General features: G+C 36.4%; 1 protein-coding gene across 2 annotated transcripts in view; it reads right to left on the minus strand.

The window, feature by feature from the left end:
• The window catches only part of LRRIQ1 (leucine rich repeats and IQ motif containing 1), a 225815-nt gene extending 206475 nt beyond the window's left edge, over window positions 1–19340 (minus strand). For both annotated transcript variants that reach the window (XM_027543219.1, XM_027543220.1), the window contains exons 1-7: window positions 19307–19340; window positions 16310–16454; window positions 13093–13204; window positions 8555–8646; window positions 7247–7364; window positions 6281–6504; window positions 1650–1724 (exon numbers count right to left, since the gene is read on the minus strand). In XM_027543219.1, coding sequence (XP_027399020.1) covers window positions 1650–1724; window positions 6281–6504; window positions 7247–7364; window positions 8555–8646; window positions 13093–13204; window positions 16310–16453 — 765 coding nt within the window. In that variant the 5' untranslated portion in view covers window position 16454; window positions 19307–19340. The remainder of the gene's footprint in view (window positions 1–1649; window positions 1725–6280; window positions 6505–7246; window positions 7365–8554; window positions 8647–13092; window positions 13205–16309; window positions 16455–19306) is intronic.
• Window positions 19341–19348: the final 8 nt, after the last annotated feature.

The raw sequence follows: 19348 nt of genomic DNA on the forward strand, positions 1-19348 counted from the left end.
ATGAGATGGTCGGATGGCATCATCGACTCGATGGACATTAGTTTGAGCAAACTCAAAGAGATAGTAAAGGACAGGGAAGCCTTGCGCGCTGCAGTCCAGGGGGTGGCAAAGAGTTGGACACGGCTAAGCGACTGATGGAACAACAATGATCAAAGAAACCCTTAACACTTAGCACTTAGGTTTTTTACTCTGTCGTCGTCTTTCCATCATTTCATGTAAGGATGAACATCAGCTGCCAGTTTACTGTTGCTCCTTTTTAGGTAATGAGCCTTTTCTTTGGCTGATTTTAAGATCTTCCCTCCTTATCTCGAATTTTAATAGTTACACTATTCAATCCCCAGGTGTGATTTTCTTTGTATTGATTCAACTTGGGGATCTTTACTCATCTTTAAATGTTCAAGTTGAATTTTCTAAAACAATTTGAAACCATTTCAACTATTATCTCTTTACCCAAAGGTTCTGCCCCATTCTCTCCTTTCCTTCCAAATTACTATTATACACATTTTTAATATTTTCATTGTGTATCACATATTTCTTCTTCTCTTTTCTGTTTTCCCCAGTTTTGTCCTCTCTGTGCTTACATTTGGGCATTTTCTATTGACTTCCCTTTAGCTTCAATAATGTTCTCATCTGTTTTGTCAAATCTAATGTTAAATCTATCCACTGAAATTTTACTTTTTACACTGAACTATTCAAGTCTAGAATATATACTTTGTGCTGCTGTGTTGTGCTAAGCTGCTTCAGTTGTGTCCAACTCTTTGTGACTCTATAGACTGTAGCCAGCCAGGCTCCTTGGTCCATGGAATTTTCCAGAGAATACTGGAGAGAGCTGCCAAGCCCTCCTCCAGGGGAAGAATATATACTTGGTATTACATTAAAGATTCTAATTTTCTTTTCATATCTCCTGTTTATTTTGCTGCTATATAATAATTACGGGAATTTCATGGCTCTCCTAACGCCAACGTTTGGATTACCTGTGAGTCACTGTTGTCATTTTTTTTCTTGTCATTCATATTGAACCTGCATCTTCACATGCCTAACCAACCATTTTATTTAGAGATGGATAGGATATGCCTACTTTTTCAGGAATGTGTTTATATAAACTTTAAAAAGAGTTGGAAAAATACAAAGAAAGGTAATATTTTTAACTACATTACAGAATTATGGGAAATTTTATCTACTTTTTATTTGCAATTACTTAAAATAATCTTATATAAAAGCTGCAGTGTAAATTAGTTAAAAATAATAAATGCGTCATCTTAAACTTAAAGGGATACTTAACACATTCAATTAGTTGCATTAAAGAAATGCAGTAACCTTTCATAACAATCCTAAATCATAATGAAATAACAGTATGTTTCCTCATACATAATGTTTCCTCAAACATAACAGTATGCTTCCTCAAACTTTAGAAGAAATTTTACATTTACAGTTTTACATAGACACATTCAATAATTGAACCAGTTTACCTTCCGTGTGAGGATATTTCATTTCAAGGAGAGTTTCTAGTGACTAAGTATTTTTAAAACTTGAGTAAATTAAATCCTATACCAATGGGCAATATTATTTTAAAATATTCACTCCAAGCATAGCAATTTATTTCAAATGGAGAATGATTATTGTGCTGCTTACAAACAATAAATACATACCGCATGCTGTTTAAATCTCTCCTTCCATATTTTCTCCTCTTTATGAAGTTCATCATTCATCTTGTCCTGTTCTTGCTGAACATATGATAATATTGAAATATGATATTCAAATATAAAAAATATTATGTTTATCTGTATGAGTCTTACCACATATATTAGTAAACAATGGTTAAAGATAATAACTCACCCAACGGCCCCCCGGTTATTAGTACTGGAATAACAATTTTAATCCCAACTTAAAATATCATAAAATGATATCTAGGTTTCCTATTAGCACATGAAGATATCTGTAATCTTGGGAAGCTGTTTTATTAATTTGAGTATATTTATTCACATAATAAAATGCACTAGCTAGAAATACTCCTGGATAATGCAAAAATTACAAATGATAATGTATGTTAAGATGGGTTTTGCATTATAGATTTTTTTTCTCTCCAAACTATTTCATTTAATTCACATAATAAATCATCTCAGAGGGTAACTGTTTTCTTTCATTAACTCATTATTAGCATCTATTTTGTTAAGGCTCTGAAAAATAAACAAAGGTCAGTAAAATATAATCCCCTTCCTCAAAAACTTTACCTTTAGTAATTCTAATATGCTATCATATGTTTACACATTACCCCAAATTTAGCAGAATAAGTTAATCACAAGATAAGAACTATAAGGATTACAGTAGGAAGAGATATAATAATTAGAGGATTATGAAAGGTTCATACAAAAGATTGCTTTTGAAATAATTTGGCTTTTAAGAGATTAAACATTTGAGGCATTTATTAAAAAGTTTTTGAACTAGGAAAATGATTACAACTCAGTTTTAGGAAAATTATAAGGTTACATTTGATAGCAGTCAGTAAAGAATATGCCGGCAATTCAGGAGACCTGGGCTTGATCCCTGGATGGGAAGATCCCCTGGAGAAGGAAATGGCAACCCACTCCAGTATTCTTGCCTGGATAATCCCATGGACAGAGGAGCCTGGCAGGCTATAGTCTACGGGGCCCCAAGAGTTGGACATGACTTAACAACTAAACCAACACATTTAATAAGTAAGGCAAGGAAACACTAAGGGGATCAATGAAGTAGGTATTACAGAAGTCCATGAGAGAATCAGTGAGGGCCTTCTACAGATGAGGTCACAGGAGTCAGAAGAGATGCAAACACAATGCAAATATGAAACTGCCACCAACTGCCAACTGACTGAATCAAAGGAAGTGGGAAAAGTTCTTTGGAAATTATCTCATATGAGCTGTGGGAAATTTTAATGGCATTTAAGCATGGAAATAACATTTTTTTTGGAAAATAATTATCCTTCTGACTGCACTACTGTGCATGAGTTTCCAGAATACAAGACCAAAAGTAGGTCAATTAGAGAGTATAGCAAATATTCCAAGCTAGACATTAGGACATCCTGAACTATGGGGCAGCAGTAGACATATGGATGAGACAGTGGATAATGAACTATTAGAAGGATAGGACCATAAAAGAGAGAGAAGAGTCAGAAATGGTACTCAACTTTTTAGCTTAGTCTATGATGAGAGCATGCTGCTAAGTCACTTCAGTCATGTCTGACTCTGTGCGACCCCATAGACAGCAGCCCACCAGGCCCCGCCATCCCTGGGATTCTCCAGGCAAGAACACTGGAGTGGGTTGCCATTTCCTTCTCCAATGCATGAAAGTGAAAAGTGAAAGTGAAGTCGCTCAGTCATGTCCGACTCTAGCGACCCCATGGACTGCAGCCTACCAGGCTCCTCTGTCCGTGGGATTTTCTAGACAAAAGTACTGGAGTGGGGTGCCATTGCCTTCTCCGATGATGAGAGGATAGCTCATCAAAATAATGACTAACGACCACCAGAGGAAGAGCATGACTCAGAAAGACAATGTATTCAGTTTTAGATCCACTAAGTTCTGAGTATAACAGTTATGTAGTTCACTTTATTTTATAACTATAGATTTGGTTCTGAACAGCCATTGCTGTGTTTGAGACTATCACAAGAGAAAATACATGGAGTAAGAAAAGAAAGAGCAAAAGATGGAATCCGGGGTAGGACACATTCAGGGAGAAGGAGAAAAAAATTAACCTAAAAACAGATACCAAGGAAAAATGCCCAAGTATGTAAGAAGACAATCAAGGTAGTGTGGTCCCACAGAAGTAAAGGGAAAATGAAATGGTCAACAGATTTTTACTGGCATAAAAAGGAAAAGAGGCAAAAATAAATACTGACTGGTGGCTCAGATGGTAGAGCATCTTCCTGCAATGTGGGAGACCCAGGTTCGATCCCTGGGTTGAGAAGATCCTTTGGAGAAGGAAATGGCAACCCACTCCAGTACTCTTGCCTGGAAAATCTCATGGATAGAGGAGCCCTGATAGGCTACAGTCCATGTGGTTGCAAAAAGCTGGACACTAGTGAGCAACTTCACTAGGACCTGTGAGTATGGTTCTAGAAGTGATTGTATTTTTCTCAAAGTCAGCTTAGAAGATGACATTTTGTTTTGTTTTGTTTTTGTCAAAAGCAATTTAATTCACTGGGATGGAGGTGGAAGGCAGCTACAAGGTTTAGATTTGAATGAAAGATGAGGAAATGGATTGAGTACAAATAACTACTCCTTAAGAAGCCTGTCTATGATAAGTAAAGCTAAAGAGAAGCTAAAGAAAGATATTTAAACAACAGTGATCTGAGTTTTCTGTTTTGTTTTATTTCTAGGACAGGTGAAAATTGAACACGAGTATAAGCAGTAAGAAAGGAGGAAGTTGTCGGAGTATTTTAACACATAGGAAAAAGTAAAAGTAACCTGGAAAATGATAGAACATAGAGCAAAGCATGAAAAGTTGGCCTTTGGTAGAAGAAGCCTCTCTTACGGAGATAAGAGCAAAGGCAAAAAATAAAGCTAAAAAGGTGACCACAAAAATTAATGTTAACCAGATGTGGGATTGGGGAAGGAAATGGCAACCCACTCCAGTATTCTTGCCTGGAGAATCCCAGGGACGGAGGAGCCTGATGGGCTGCCGTCTATGGGGTCGCACAGAGTTGGACACGACTGAAGCAACTTAGCAGTTAGCAGATGTGGGATTAGAAAGAAAAAGAAGTTCGTAATTGATGCAAAAATGTGATTGGTTACTAATAACAAGGAATAAGGAGTTGGGTAGAACTCTTAAGGAAAGAAATTTATAATAGCAGTTTTAGAAAATGGAAGAAGAAGCTAACAAAGACACAGGTGAGAATTACTGAATATGTAAATTATCTATTTAGAAGCCATCACTATAAAATTATGGAATGATCCCAGTGGAAAACTTTGAAGCTCCAAGGTAAAACAAAGCACACATTTGGAAACTCATTAATCTACTAATGTCATATATATTTTTAAATCATAAATTTATGATAAAGTACAAATTGCGTTCAAAAACTAAGTTATAATTCTTTAAGGGTAAGGCCCTGGCGTTAAATTTCTTTTGTAACATCAAGCATATAGCTGAAAGTTTTGCCCTTGAAGTAGTCAGTAAATTTTTGTTACAAAACAAACTAAAAATAGCAATGAAAACAGAATTTAAAAATCAGCTGTATTTTAGAAAATATCACTAACAATCAACAGCAGTGATACATTTTGCCACAAGCCAGGAAACACTACTCCAATAATCTACATTGTATTAACTTCTATTCTGGAATGGGAAAAAAAATAGCTTCTGACTTTTGAAAATAACTAGTCTGTGCTAATCTAGTCTGTGGAAAGGAAATATGAACTAAAAGGAAGCTAAAGATTTGTAGCTTACTATTAGTAAAAGCTGTGGACAAGCTGGTTCTGCAATATTATCATTGTTTTTCATGTATTTACTTTCTACGTAATTCAGAAATGCAATGTACTCAACATGGGAGGCCAGGATACCCTGAACTGCCTATGTGACGACATGCTAACGTTCTGTACACGGAAGACTCAAAACTAGTAAGTTGGGAGTAACTCATAAGCTACTTTAGTAATGCAAAGCAGATGTAAGTCCTGCCTGTTATCCATACAGTCTAAGGATCCTGGTGGTCCACAAGTGAGTCCCCCAAATCCACCAGTTTCTCAAGATGCCACTACCGTGGCCTCAGGATGTGGACCACCTGAGGACCAGCTGGGAGAAAACAGAAAGGAAAACAACTCAGAACTCCCTTATTCCAAAAATGTTCAAGTCCCAGAAATTAGCTCATTTATGGGAATGCAGCACAACTATTACCTACATGCCTGAACCACTTTAACCAAATATGTTTTACATAATTGCTAGATATCAGACTACAGAGTAAGGACATTTTGTGATGGAGACAATTCTGTTGCCTTTTTCTATGATTAGGAGGGTAGAGAAGAGCAACAATTTATGTTGTAAATGTCAGCTTTTTTTAGGACAGTCTTTGAAACTCTAGACTCTGGGGGACCTCAAAATCCAAAGCAGTACCTGAAATTACAACGAATTTCATGGAAAATAAGCAAGGGGTCCATGTTAATATTGTTAATTCCCAGTGAGCTGCTTTGATTATTAGGACTAATTAAAACCCATAGAATGGAGCTCGAGCCACACCATAATCCAAAACCTCAGTACTGTTCAGGAGTTACTGATTCAAAAAAAAAATGAATGAAAAATAAAAATAAGAAAACTTACCTTCTGAATATTCTCTAATTTCTTCTTTTCAACTTCAAATTGTTTCATCCAACAATGTCTTTTTTCTTCTTCTTCTTGAAACTGCTTTTCTTCTTTGTCCCTCTCAACTTTGAGAGTTTCTTTCTCTTGGTCTTCTAATTCTTTCTGTTTGTCTTGCCAAGCCTCAAAGGACTGCCGACATCTTTCTTCCACTTCACGGTATCCAAAATTTATATCAGCATCATCTGTATTCATGAAGAGAAAAAAAATTTAAATCAAACCAGTCAAAGCTGATCCAATATAAAATTTAAAAGTAATTTCAAAATAAAGAAATAATGTCAATATATCACCAAAGTGAAGAGACAATGTGCTAATGTGCAAAACACATGTAAACTCCATTGCAGTCAATAAAGAAATCATATAACTTGTCAAACTATTCCAGAAAACGATGTGTGTGTATCTGTGTGTGTGCACATGCATGCATTCATGTGTGTAGTTAAGAGATACATATGGAACATAGTTAGACACTTAAAAAATGCAGGTCTGGGTACATCTATTGCAGTCAGCTCTATATGTGGAAAATTGTCAAATATACTTATATAAAGTTAAATTGAAAGTGAAGGTCATTCAGTCGTGTCCGACTCTTTGTGACCCCATGGACTATACAGTCCGTGGAATTCTCTAGGCCAGAATACCGGAGTGGGTAGCCTTTCCCTTCTCCAAGGGATCTTCCGAACCCAGGGATCAAACCCAGGTCTCTCGCATTGCAGATGGATTCTTTACCAGCTGAGCCACAATGAAGTTAATTTAGGAGTCATTTGGAAAAACTATGAAACATAATTAAATAACCATAATAAGTGTACAGTATTTTTCAAATACCATGACTGTTTTCTTCTAAATGGCAAAAGAAAACTGTTCAAGGTTTTTAGATAATTAAAGTGAATCACATTAAAATAATCAAAAATATCATCAGCCAAGCTAGTCCACCTGGCAAAACATGTTCGTCCACCGGCAAATCACAAAGGTCAGACTCCAGAACCAAATCAGGACTGCCACAGTGAGTTCTACTTCTTAGAAATTCTTCTTTTTCTATTTCAGATAACATCTAAGAGGTTAAAGAAAGTCCCAATGATTAAAGGAAAACAAAACAGAGAGTAAAGTTATCATTTCAATAATGTATTAAGTATTTACACGCACATATCTAGAAAATTATTTACTTCAAGTTGCTCTCAAATATAATTCTATAGCACATTGATAATTATTCTTTTATGGTGGAGAAAAATGCTTTTCCCAGGGAAGCAAATTGTCTTTTACCCTCCTTATGTATTTCAGAATTCTAATTGCTTTCTAATATTTACTTACAATATTCGAAATTAACCTGCTTGACACTCATGTCCAAATGTTTCTATTAATATATGTTTTCCTCCTAACACCTTTTTATATTTCTTTTCTGCAGCAATTGCACATATACACAAATTGCTAACATATTCAATATGTTTTAAAAACAATTTTTTCTAATTTACCTTGAAATATATACAAGTTATAATTTTGATTCATACTTTTCCATAATTAGACTTCCACCATACTCCAGCTTAAAAGGTACAGGATATCTAGTCCAATGAAGTAGCAATATAATTCAAAATTAATATATCAGGACTGAGTGTTACCAAAAAATAGAGTAAGAAACATACATACAAGTAATTTTCAAATTCTGCTCACCTCAAAAAGAGCAAGAATACAGTTAGGTAAAATTAGAGTTATGTTAAATGAGTAACAAAAATGAACAAGATGCTGAGCCTGTGGAAGAGACTTTCTCTGAAATACATTTCCAGGAGTTTTACCCCCAAAGCCTAGACCTTCCTTTACTCTCATTTCTTTACAGATGTTTTTATTTTACCTTAAAAAAAAGAAGACGACATTCTACATTTAAAGTTTCTACAGGGTATTTTAAGACTCCACTGAATCATACTACATTCTTAAGCAAGGTAACAATATTAGAGTATATTTCATGGTTTTCCTTGGATTTTTTAGGTAAAAACTATTATTCAATATAGTTATGCTGGTCTTATTTACATTAAATTTCCAAGTATTGCTGGCTTAAATCACCATTTCTAATATTTTAAAGACTGTAATTTTCATTGTTTTATATTCTATGCCAGAAGAGAAAATAAAACCAACAATTCTTTGCTTAAAATAATCTAATTTTTAAGACAGTGAACTTTAAATCCTATGTGAGATGAAAAGGAAAATTTCTAACTATAAAATATTGAGCACTTTCAGTCAAACAACATATACCTTTATTAATTGTTCTGGATTTTCTTTACACTCAGTTGGTAATTCTATCCTTAAATGCATATGATTATTAGAAACTCCTCCATAACCACAGCCTATAAAGAGAAAGAAGTTATAACATTTTTAAATATTAAAGCGAGATACAACATGTTAAAATCCCAAACTATTTTATCATCCTTTAATCTTAAATTCTTTATCATAGGATAATCTTGATCAAAGCAATAGAAAAATACTGAAGAACCAAGAACAGAGGAAATCTGTAATCTTTATTCAAAAATAAAAGCAACAGATTTTTACACCACTCTTATCACCTTTCATATTCTAGAGCTGAAGTTCACTTTCCATGTATACAGAATAATGCTGTGTTTAATATCACAATAACACCTTGACTAGAAATCGACAAAGGTTCAAGTCTGTCTGCCACAAACAACACAATCTTGCACAAGATACTGAAAATGCTTTAATAAAAGTCTTAATTTAAAACATTATAATGACTAACATGTTCATGAAAGAAACTTTCATTCCCAATTTTGTGAGGTTTTGTTGAATTTTAGTGTCTTTTTATCATTTGTAAGAGGTAGTTATGTTTCTTTTTCTTGTTCAATTAGCTTGTTTTATTCCTTGGTTGTAAAGTATTTTTTACAGATGACCATTCTGCCAATTAACTGACCATTCACAAGTGTTTTGACCAGTATTATAGATTTTCTTTTTCAACACCCATTCACAATCTCTCTGGCATGTTTTCCTATGTGAGAACCTGAAAAGCAAAAAAAAACCAAAACATTCTCCAGATTCCTTTGAAGGTATGTTTCTGAGGTTGATTTAGATTCTGCCAATTGACATATTTGTGCAATTCTTTATTTTCATAAAAATATTATGTGTGAAGAAAGGCAGAGAGAGATACTTTCATTTTTCTGGCTCAGACTATGATAGAGGGAGCTTTGGGTTGGAGATAGGAGTGTATAGAAGAGGATTAATATCTCTGAATTTCTTCATTTTATCAGCAGCTCCTCCTACAGCACAGTTTCAGTGTGCATGCATGTATTTTTTCCTACACTTTAGATATTCAACATAGAATCTGATTTTTCCAGTTCTATTAACAATTCTGTTATTTATTAGAGTTACTATTAATAGCCTCCAAAGATGTTAGTCCTACACTTCCTGGTATGCATACCCTGTGTATTCCCCTCCCGCACAGAATCTGTGCTGACCCTGTGTAACCATCAGGATGTAGTAAAGACGTTGCATGAATTTGGAGAATGTCATCTGAAGCTTTACAAGGTACCACCTTAGTCTCTTAATAATTTATTCATGCGATACTCTTTCTCAAAATCCAGGTGCCATGCAAGCTGCAGAGAGAGACCACATGTAGGTGCCTCCTCCAGCTGACAGCCTCAAATGAATTCCCAGCCAACAAATTCCATCAACTGCAAGCCATGTCAGTAAGCCATCTTAGAATTCCATTCCAGGAAAGACTTCAGATGACTGTGACCCCAAACAACACCTGACGGTCAATGTGTAAGAAATCCAAGCAAGAACTACATGGCTAAGCCCAGTGAACCTGCAGAACTATACAAAGATAACAACTGTTATTTTAAACCTCTAAGTTATATGCAGAGTACATCATGAGAAACGCTGGGCTGGAAGAAACACAAGCTGGAATCAACATTGATGGGACAAATATCAGTAACCTCAGATATGCAGATGACACCAACCTTATGACAGAAAGTGAAGAGGAGCTAAAGAGCCTCTTGATGAAAGTGAAAGAGGAGAGTGAAAAAGATGGCTTAAAGCTCAACATTCAGAAAACGAAGATCATGGCATCTGGTCTCATCACTTCATGGAAAATAGATGGGGAAACAGTGGAAACAATGTCAGACTTTATTTTTTGGGGCTCCAAAATCACTACAGATGGTGACTGCAGCCATGAAATTAAAAGACGCTTACTCCTTGGAAGGAAAGTTATGACCAACCTAGACAGCATATTGAAAAGCAGAGACATTACTTTGCCAACAAAGGTCCGTCTAGTCAAGGCTATGGTTTTTCCAGTGGTCATGTATGGATGTGAGAGTTGGACTGTGAAGAAAGCTGAGTGCCGAAGAATTGATGCTTTTGAACTGTGGTGTTGGAGAAGACTCTTGATAGTCCCTTGGACTGCAAGGAGATCCAACCAGTCCATTCTGAAGAAGATCAGCCCTGGGATTTCTTTGGAAGGAATGATGCTAAAGCTGAAACTCCAGTACTTTGGCCATCTCATGTGAAGAGTTGACTCATTGGAAAAGACTCTGATGCTGGGAGGGATTGGGGGCAAGAGGAGAAGGGGACGAAGAGGATGAGATGGCTGGATGGCATCACTGACTCGATGGACGTGAGTCTGAGTGAATTCAGGGAGTTGGTGGTGGACAGGGAGGCCTGGCGTGCTGTGATTCATGGGGTCGCAAAGAGTCTGATACGACTGAGTGACTGAACTGAACTGAAGCTTGTTTTACACAAATACCCCTAAACCTTACTACTTAAAATAGCTAAAATAGTTTTTGTATTCAACTGACAGCTTTCATCAATACATCCATATTTACAAATAATATTAGCCTCTAGTTTCTCTTATGTATGTGTATGCTATGCTTACACAGTTTTGTATCTAAAATGTGCAGTTTTTGATGAATGAAATATAATCTGCAGATTTTCTGCTCCTTGATGAACTGGAACAGTTCAATTACAAAATTATCCTAGTTACTACTGACATTTGAGAAGAAACCTCTTTCTACCTTCTTGCCAAATTACTGATTTCAGCATGTTTTCTGATTTTTCAAGCAATTTTGATAATTTGAATTTTCTTGGAAAATTAGTCTATTCATTGAGACTATCAAACCTACTTGTTAGAGCTATACACATGAGATCTTATAACTTTCTAAACCACTGCTATGACTTTAGTTCCTATAATCTTTCATGTAATTAATTTTTCTATATTTCCTTTGATTTTTACATAATCAGGTTCTATACTTGCCAATATATTTAAAATAAATTTTCATTTTATAAACCTTAGTAAATATAAATAAGCAAATTACTAAAATCTACCATAACCTGACAATAATCACTGCTAAAATCTAAAAGGGTCTGCATTTAAGAAGTCTTTACAAATTCTTTCACACAGGTACTCAGAACAAAAATCTTGGAGCCAATTTCCTCTTTTCCTTTCATATCAATCCATCAATAAATATTTTTGGTTCTTTCTACTTAAAAATGTTTTCTAGAATATGACCATTTTTCACCATTTGCTATCATCTCTAACCATCCTGCTGTAATAGTCTTGTAGACTCTTGCTACCTCAAGGCATCTTCACTACAGTTTCCAGAATGACTGCCTCAAAATACATCATACTCTGTCACTCCTTTCTGAAAAACCTTCATATACTCAGAGCAGAATCCAAAGTCCACACTTTGGATTTATAAGAGTCTTGTATATCTGACCCTTTCTTTGCTTGAATATAACCACAAAGGCTGACTGTTCTCTGGACACATTAAGCCCACTGAGTGTGCCTTGGCCTTTACAAGTCCCTCTTTCTGGAACACCAGCTCTCTAGATAGCTCTGTGACTCACTTCTTCACCAGCATATCCCACGTGGCTTACTATCTCATTTCAGACACTACTTAAATATCACTTCCTCAGAGATGCCTCCCCTGACTTCACATATCTAAAATAGCAAAATTCAATCTCTATCCCCTTATCTTGAAATCCTCCCTTCATAGAATTATCATTGTTGAAATATCATGTGTTTACTTATTATCTGTCTCCCAACATGGGAGCACTAGAAGAACAGAGCAAGATCTTGGCCTGTTTTGTTCTCTGCTGTATTCTCAGTGGCTACAACAGGTCCTTTCACACACTAATATTTTTGGTATAAACAACTGTGAATATCCACATAATTTATACCAATATAAGCATAAATGACACTGAATTTCATAATAAATATTATAGTATACCATAAAACTTATGTTATTAAAATTGTCTTTCTTTTTTTTTAAAGAGTATATTGTTAGACACACCAAGGTCCTGTTGAACATTTAAATTGTTGCCATTTTTCATTATAAACTAAGCTAGGATTACTTCTAGTTAAATCTTTGTTCATTCTATTATTCTTACAATAACTGAAAGATATAAATTTGCTCAGTTGAGGCAAATAAAGGTTGTGAGGATTTTATATAAATTGTATTTTCTCCAAAAATACATATAAACTGATAATTCTAAAACAGTCCCACACTTGGGTTCCTTTGACATAAAGTAACAGAATGTCTGGATTTAATTAGGACTAGTAAAACAAATTATTAGAGACTAGTATTTATTGGAGATATAAGGAAGGTAGTAATGAAAACAGATGTGTGAACTAAATTGAACAGACCAATATACTATAGAGATTTTATTAGAGATAAATGCACACACCTGTATATGAGAAGAAATAACTTCAAGCAGCTTGATTTTCTAAATTATAAACTATTCATACTTACAGAAAACTTATCTACCAAGCAGATGAAAACTGTACTTACTTAAAACATCAGTATCCTCCAAGTCCTGAAGAATGAGCTCTTCAGCAGTTTTACTCTTATTCTTTATGATGTTAATACAGTGAAGAACCGACTCAGGCAGCTCATCCGAATCCTAAAAATGTGAAGAATAAAAGGAACTGTAAAATTATTTGCTAAAACTATGCATCAAAATCTGTTTTGAAACGCCAAAATTTTGACCAAAATGTGCGAATGAGGTAAAAGAGCCTCATATTAAAAGCATAGTCCAAAGAAACACATTTGGTTAAAGTTTGCTTTTAATTTTCAGATGGCTATAAACTGCACCCATGATTCTGTTGGAACTCATCCCTAAATGAATAATTTCAGAACTTCTGTCTTATTTAAGTTAGCTATGGATAAAAAGACATACTAAAATATTTTTTTCCTAAAGTATTATGTAGGTTATTGCAATCCTAATTAAAAATCAAAGTATAATTATTTCAAGAAACTTGACAAATGTGTTTTCTTGGGAAAAAAGCTTAGTTGAAAAGAGTTGATGCAGCAAAGCTACTGAAGGAATTTGGCCCATTTTATACTTAAAAATATAAAACCAGAACAGGGCAAAAATTAACAGAATAATGGAAAAGAATAGATAACCCTGGATAGATTACATGAATATAACAACTAAGTATATACAGCAGATATGACAAGTCAATTGAAAAAAGGTGGATTATTCCACAAGTGACACCAGGGATATTTGATAAATATTGCAGGGAAATTTTAATTAGATTTTCTTTTTATAATATAGCTAAAAATAAGTTTCCATTGGATTAAGAATTTTTATATAAAATAATGAATCCATGAATAAGTTTTCTAGGTATATAAACACTGGAGGCAGAGACATTACTTTGCCAACAAAGGTTCGTCTAGTCAAGGCTATGGTTTTTCCAGTAGTCATGTATGGATATGAGCATTGGACTATAAAGAAAGCTAAGCACCGAAGAATTGATGCTTTTGAACTGTAGTGTTGGAGAAGACTCTTGAGAGTCCCTTGGATTGCAAGGAGATCCAACCAGTCTATCCTAAAGGAGGAGGACAGGGAGGCCTGGCATGCTGTGATTCATGGGGTTGAAAAGAGTCAGACACGACTCAGTGACTGAACTGAACTGAAACACTGGAGGAAATACACAAATGAATATATATTTGATTTCAAAAACATGTGACTATTTCTTTGATCTAAAGATTTCACATACATTTTGATTTTTATGCATGTCTAATCAAGCTAGTTTTAGAAAAGGCAGAGGAACCAGAGATCAAATTGCTAACATCTGCTGGATCATGGAAAAAGGAAGGGAGTTCCAGAAAAACATCTATTTCTGCTTTATTGACTATGCCAAAGCCTTTGACTGTGTGGATCACAACAAACTGTGGAAAATTTTGAAAGAGATGGGAATACCAGACCACTTGACCTGCCTCTTGAGAAACCTGTATGCAGGTCAGGAAGCAACAGTTAGAACCGGACATGGAACAACAGACTGGTTTCAAATAGAAAAAGGAGTACGTCAAGGCTGTATATTGTCACTCTGCTTATTTAACTTATATGCAGAGTACATCATGAGAAATGCTACTCTGGAAGAAACAAGCTGGAATCAAGATTGGAGAAATATCAATAACCTCAGATATGCAGATGACACCACCCTTATGGCAGAAAGTGAAGAGGAACGAAAAAGCCTCTTGATGAAAGTGAAAGAGGAGACTGAAAAAGTTGGCTTAAAGCTCAACATTCAGAAAACGAAGATCATGGCATCTGGTCCCATTACTTCATGGGAATTGGGTGGGGAAACAGTGGAAACAACGTCAGACTTTATTTTTTTGGGCTCCAAAATCACTGCAGCTGTTGATTGCAGCCATGAAATTAAAAGACGCTTACTCCTTGGAAGGAAAGTTATAACCAACCTAGATAGCATATTGAAAAGCAGAGACATTACTTTGCCAACAAAGGTCCATCTAGTCAAGGCTATGGTTTTTCCAGTGGTCATGTATGGATGTGAGAGTTGGACTGTGAAGAAAGCTGAACACCGAAGAATTGATGCTTTTGAACTGTGGTGTTGGAGAAGACTCTTGAGAGTCCCTTGGACTGCAAGGAGATCCATCCAGTCCATTCTAAAGGAGATCAGTCCTGGTTGTTCTTTGGAAGGACTAATGCTAAAGCTGAAACTCCAATACTTTGGCCACCTCATGCGAAGAGTTGACTCATTGGAAAAGACTCTCATGATCAGAGGGATTGAGGGCAGGAGGAGAAGGGGATGACAGAGGATGAGATGGCTGGATGGCATCACCGACTTGATGGACATGAGTTTGGGTGAACTCCGGGAGTTGGTGATGGACAGGGAGGCCTGGTGTGCTGCAGTTCACGGGGTCGCAAAGAGTCGCACACGATTGACTGAACTGAACTGACCTGAACTGAATCACATAACAATATACTCATGATTAAGTAAAAAAGCAGGATACCAATATTCTGTGTCTTCCCAGGCTCAGCTGGTAGAGAATCTGCCTGCAATGCAGAAGACCTGGGTTTGATGCCTGGGTTGCAAAGATCGCCTGGAGAAGGGAATGGCTACCCACTCCAGTTCTCTGGCCTGGCGAATTTCATGGCCTGGTGTGGTGCAATTCATGGGGTTGCAAAGAGTTGGACACGACTGATCTGGTCTGATAGTCCATGGGGTCACAAAGAGTGTAACAGGACTGAGTGACTTTCACTTTCACTTTCCCTGGGCTGGGTGGTAAAGAATCCACCTGCCAATGTAGGAGACATGGGTTCAATCCCTGGGTTGGGATGATCCCCTGGAGAGGGAAATGGCAATCCACTCCAGTATTCTTGCATGGGAAATCCCATGGACAGAACTCTGCAGTCCATGGCGTCACAAAATAGCTGGACATGACTTAGAGCTAAACAACAACATATATATATATAAGTATATATATATATATATATACACACACACACACACACCTATGCATAATTATATGAATAGTAAAATCTCAATTTTGTGAAAAAATGCACATGTATACATGTGAAATTATAGGTAATTTATCAATATACTTTTTATATTTAAATATCTACTAATATGCATTGTTTAAAGGTCACCCTAAGGGGGAAAAAATGAGTGGAGTATAAAAAACACACTGAGAAAAGTAGTATTTCTCCTAAAAAAGCTTACTTCAGTTAAAAGTCTCAAAAGTACAACACAAAACTTACTGTATCACTATTATCACTCTGGGTTTCTGATTTTGAATCACTATCAAAACCATATTTTTCCAAGGAAGAAATGCTGATTCTATCCAATTCAGCCTCTATTTCTTCGCTGAGCTTTATATCATCATCATCGTTGCCTTCCATCATCCTTCATAATAAAACACAGAACCATTTAGAGAAAACTGAAGAGGCTAAATGCTAGTAAAAACTATAGGTTCTTTAATGTGCCACACCAATCCAACATTTTCTATGTAAAAATGCTTTAGTTTAACAAAGTTTTTTCATACCTTATTATGCCTATACTATATATTAAAGATGGAGAAAGAAATGGCAACCCACTCCGGTGCTCTTGCCTGGAGAATCCCATGGACAGAGGAGCCTGGTTGGCTACAATCCATGGGGTCAAGAAGAGTTGGACATGACTGAGCGACTTCACTTTTGCTTTTCACTTTCACGCACTGGAAAAGGAAATGGCAACCCACTCCAGTGTTCTTGCCTGGAGAATCCCAGGAACTATGGAGCCTGGTGGGCTGCCATCTATGGGGTCACACAGAGTTGGACAAGACTGAAGTGACTTAGCAGCAGCAGAAGCAGCATATATTAAAGAAAATTGCTTTCTCCCTATTTTCATCCATTATTTCTTTAGTGTTTGACTACAAAATGATCAAATTTAATAATACTTTTTAAATTCGCTGAAGGAAAAGTTATGTGGAATGGGTTTGGCTTACCTTCCTGAATGAAGAAACTTCATATTAAAATTCATTTTCATGGTAATAATTAATGGCAAAATAACTGTGAACAGCTTGAGTATTCAGAAATTAAAATACTTATAAGGGAACATCCTAAGTCTATATATGGGGACACATCTGGCTAGTTTGCACTCATTAAGTCAGAGCTGTCAATTCTACCAGATAGCCACAACAATGAAATAATGAACAATATACGATGTATAAGTTCAACACTCATTTCATTTAAATCTGTAGGCTTGTAATGGATAAAGGTCAAGCAGTACATTGCAGAATATCTTCATATCATCACTGTTAAGTACCGTCATTAGCTTCCATGTATATTAAGTACCTGTGACAAGCCAGGCACTAGTAGACACTTGTGTGACTGATAATCTCTGGAGTAACTTCACAGATTAAAGGTCATTACAGTCATTGTATAGATGAGAAACCTAAGGTTGGAAGAGGTTAGTTAATTCCCCATAGCATCATGCTAAAAAGTAATGGGAGTAGGATCCTAATTCAGAGATTTTGAATCCAAAGTCAGTGCTTTTCCCACAATCCAAAGGTATCCAAACTTAGGCAAGCTCATTATCTGCCCAGCAATTTTTCTGAACAACCAGTAGACTTCAAATTGCAGATGGTAATCCATTCATGGATTAAGAAATTAATTTAGCAAGTTTTTGGCCATCTAGATTAAATGATGGGACAGCATAGGAAAAGTTAGGGTAGGTCAGAAAAGAAACTATAAGTGTACTATATATACTAAAAGTAAAATTTGTTTATAAAACTCTGCTTCAATTATAAGTACAAGTACATGTATGCACGTACATGTATCCCCTGGAGAAGGGAATGGCTACCCACTCCAGTTTTCTGGCCTGGAGAATTTCATGGACTGTATAGTCCATGGGGTCACAAAGAGTCTAACAGGACTGAGTGACTTTCACTTTCACTTTCCCTTGGCTGGGTGGTAAAGAATCCACATGAAATGCAATGCAAATTTTTGTTTTAATGTGGGTCTAAGTAAAAAAAAGTTTGAACAATGCTATACTAATCAGCTTTTATTTTCCAATTTTACTCATAACCACCTCCCTCCAAAACAAAGCCAGAACCAGTGCAAAATGCTACCCCACAATCTAACTTACTTAAAATTCAATTCAAAAGCTTTGAATGAATATAGGGAGAAAAACCTTTGCCAGGTGGAAAATTAGATTTTAAAAATGGCTATAAAGCAGAATTCAGAGATACACAAAACTTTATGTAGAAAGAAAGGCAGAAAAATAGGGTAAAGGAAAGAGACATTTCCATATGTCCATCTCAGCTCATCTACTGGCTCTTTAGATCAGTCCTGCCCAATTACATATTTGAGCAACATATTTGATTTAAATTTGCTAGTGGCAATTTTTTTAAATATAAAAAGAAATAGTTGAATTTTTTATAATATATATTAATTCAATCCATTATCCAAAATATTATTTCAACATAGTCAACAGAAAAGCATTCATTATATAGCCAGCTAAAAAGTTTACACTTTGTTTTGTACCTTAATAATTCTTCAAAATCTTACGTGTATTTTACGTTTACAGCACATTTCAATTCAGACTTGCTGCATTTAAGCTCTCAATGGTCACCTCTAGCCAGTGGTTACAGAACTGGATACAGCGGCCTTGGATCGATTCCACTGCAAAGAGGCTAGGTAAACTACTTCAAGTTGATAATAATCAATTGGAGGTGGCTAAAGGTGCCAAGCGAGCTTAGTGGGGTGTCTTAGTGGCTTAAGTGGGGAATCTTCGTGGCTCAGCTGGTAAAGAACCCGCCTGCCAATGCAGGAGACAAGAGATGCGGGTTCGATCTCTGGTCAGGAAGATCCCCTAGAGGAGGAAATGGCAACCCACTCCAATATTCTTGCCTGGGAAATCCCAGGCAGAGGAGGACAGAGGAGCCTGGAGGGTTAGAGTCCATGGGGTCGCAGAGAGCCGGACACGACTGAGCACGCACATAAAGCTGCCAAAAAATGAGAAATTTTAAGGAACCCCACCCTTCAATTTTAGTTCTTCAAGTTGTGTGTGAACTACCAAAATTTTTTCAAAACGGAAAGCCTCTCGCTCTACAGAGCCTCTCGCTCTACAGACTGGCTCAGCACTCCCTGGGCGCGGGGCCCCGCTTCGCACTCAAGCCTGGCCTTGGCGGAGAGGGGCCCAGCTCCACTTGCGCTCCCGCAGTTTTGCGGCACCTCCCGCTTCATCAACCCGGGTCTGGAGGGGTGCTCGCTCACCCAGCAGCGGCTGAATCCTCCAGCAAGGTTGGAAAACAGTGC

The sequence above is a fragment of the Bos indicus x Bos taurus genome, chromosome 5, assembly GCF_003369695.1.
Source record: "Bos indicus x Bos taurus breed Angus x Brahman F1 hybrid chromosome 5, Bos_hybrid_MaternalHap_v2.0, whole genome shotgun sequence".
NCBI classification, from domain to species: Eukaryota; Metazoa; Chordata; class Mammalia; order Artiodactyla; family Bovidae; genus Bos; species Bos indicus x Bos taurus.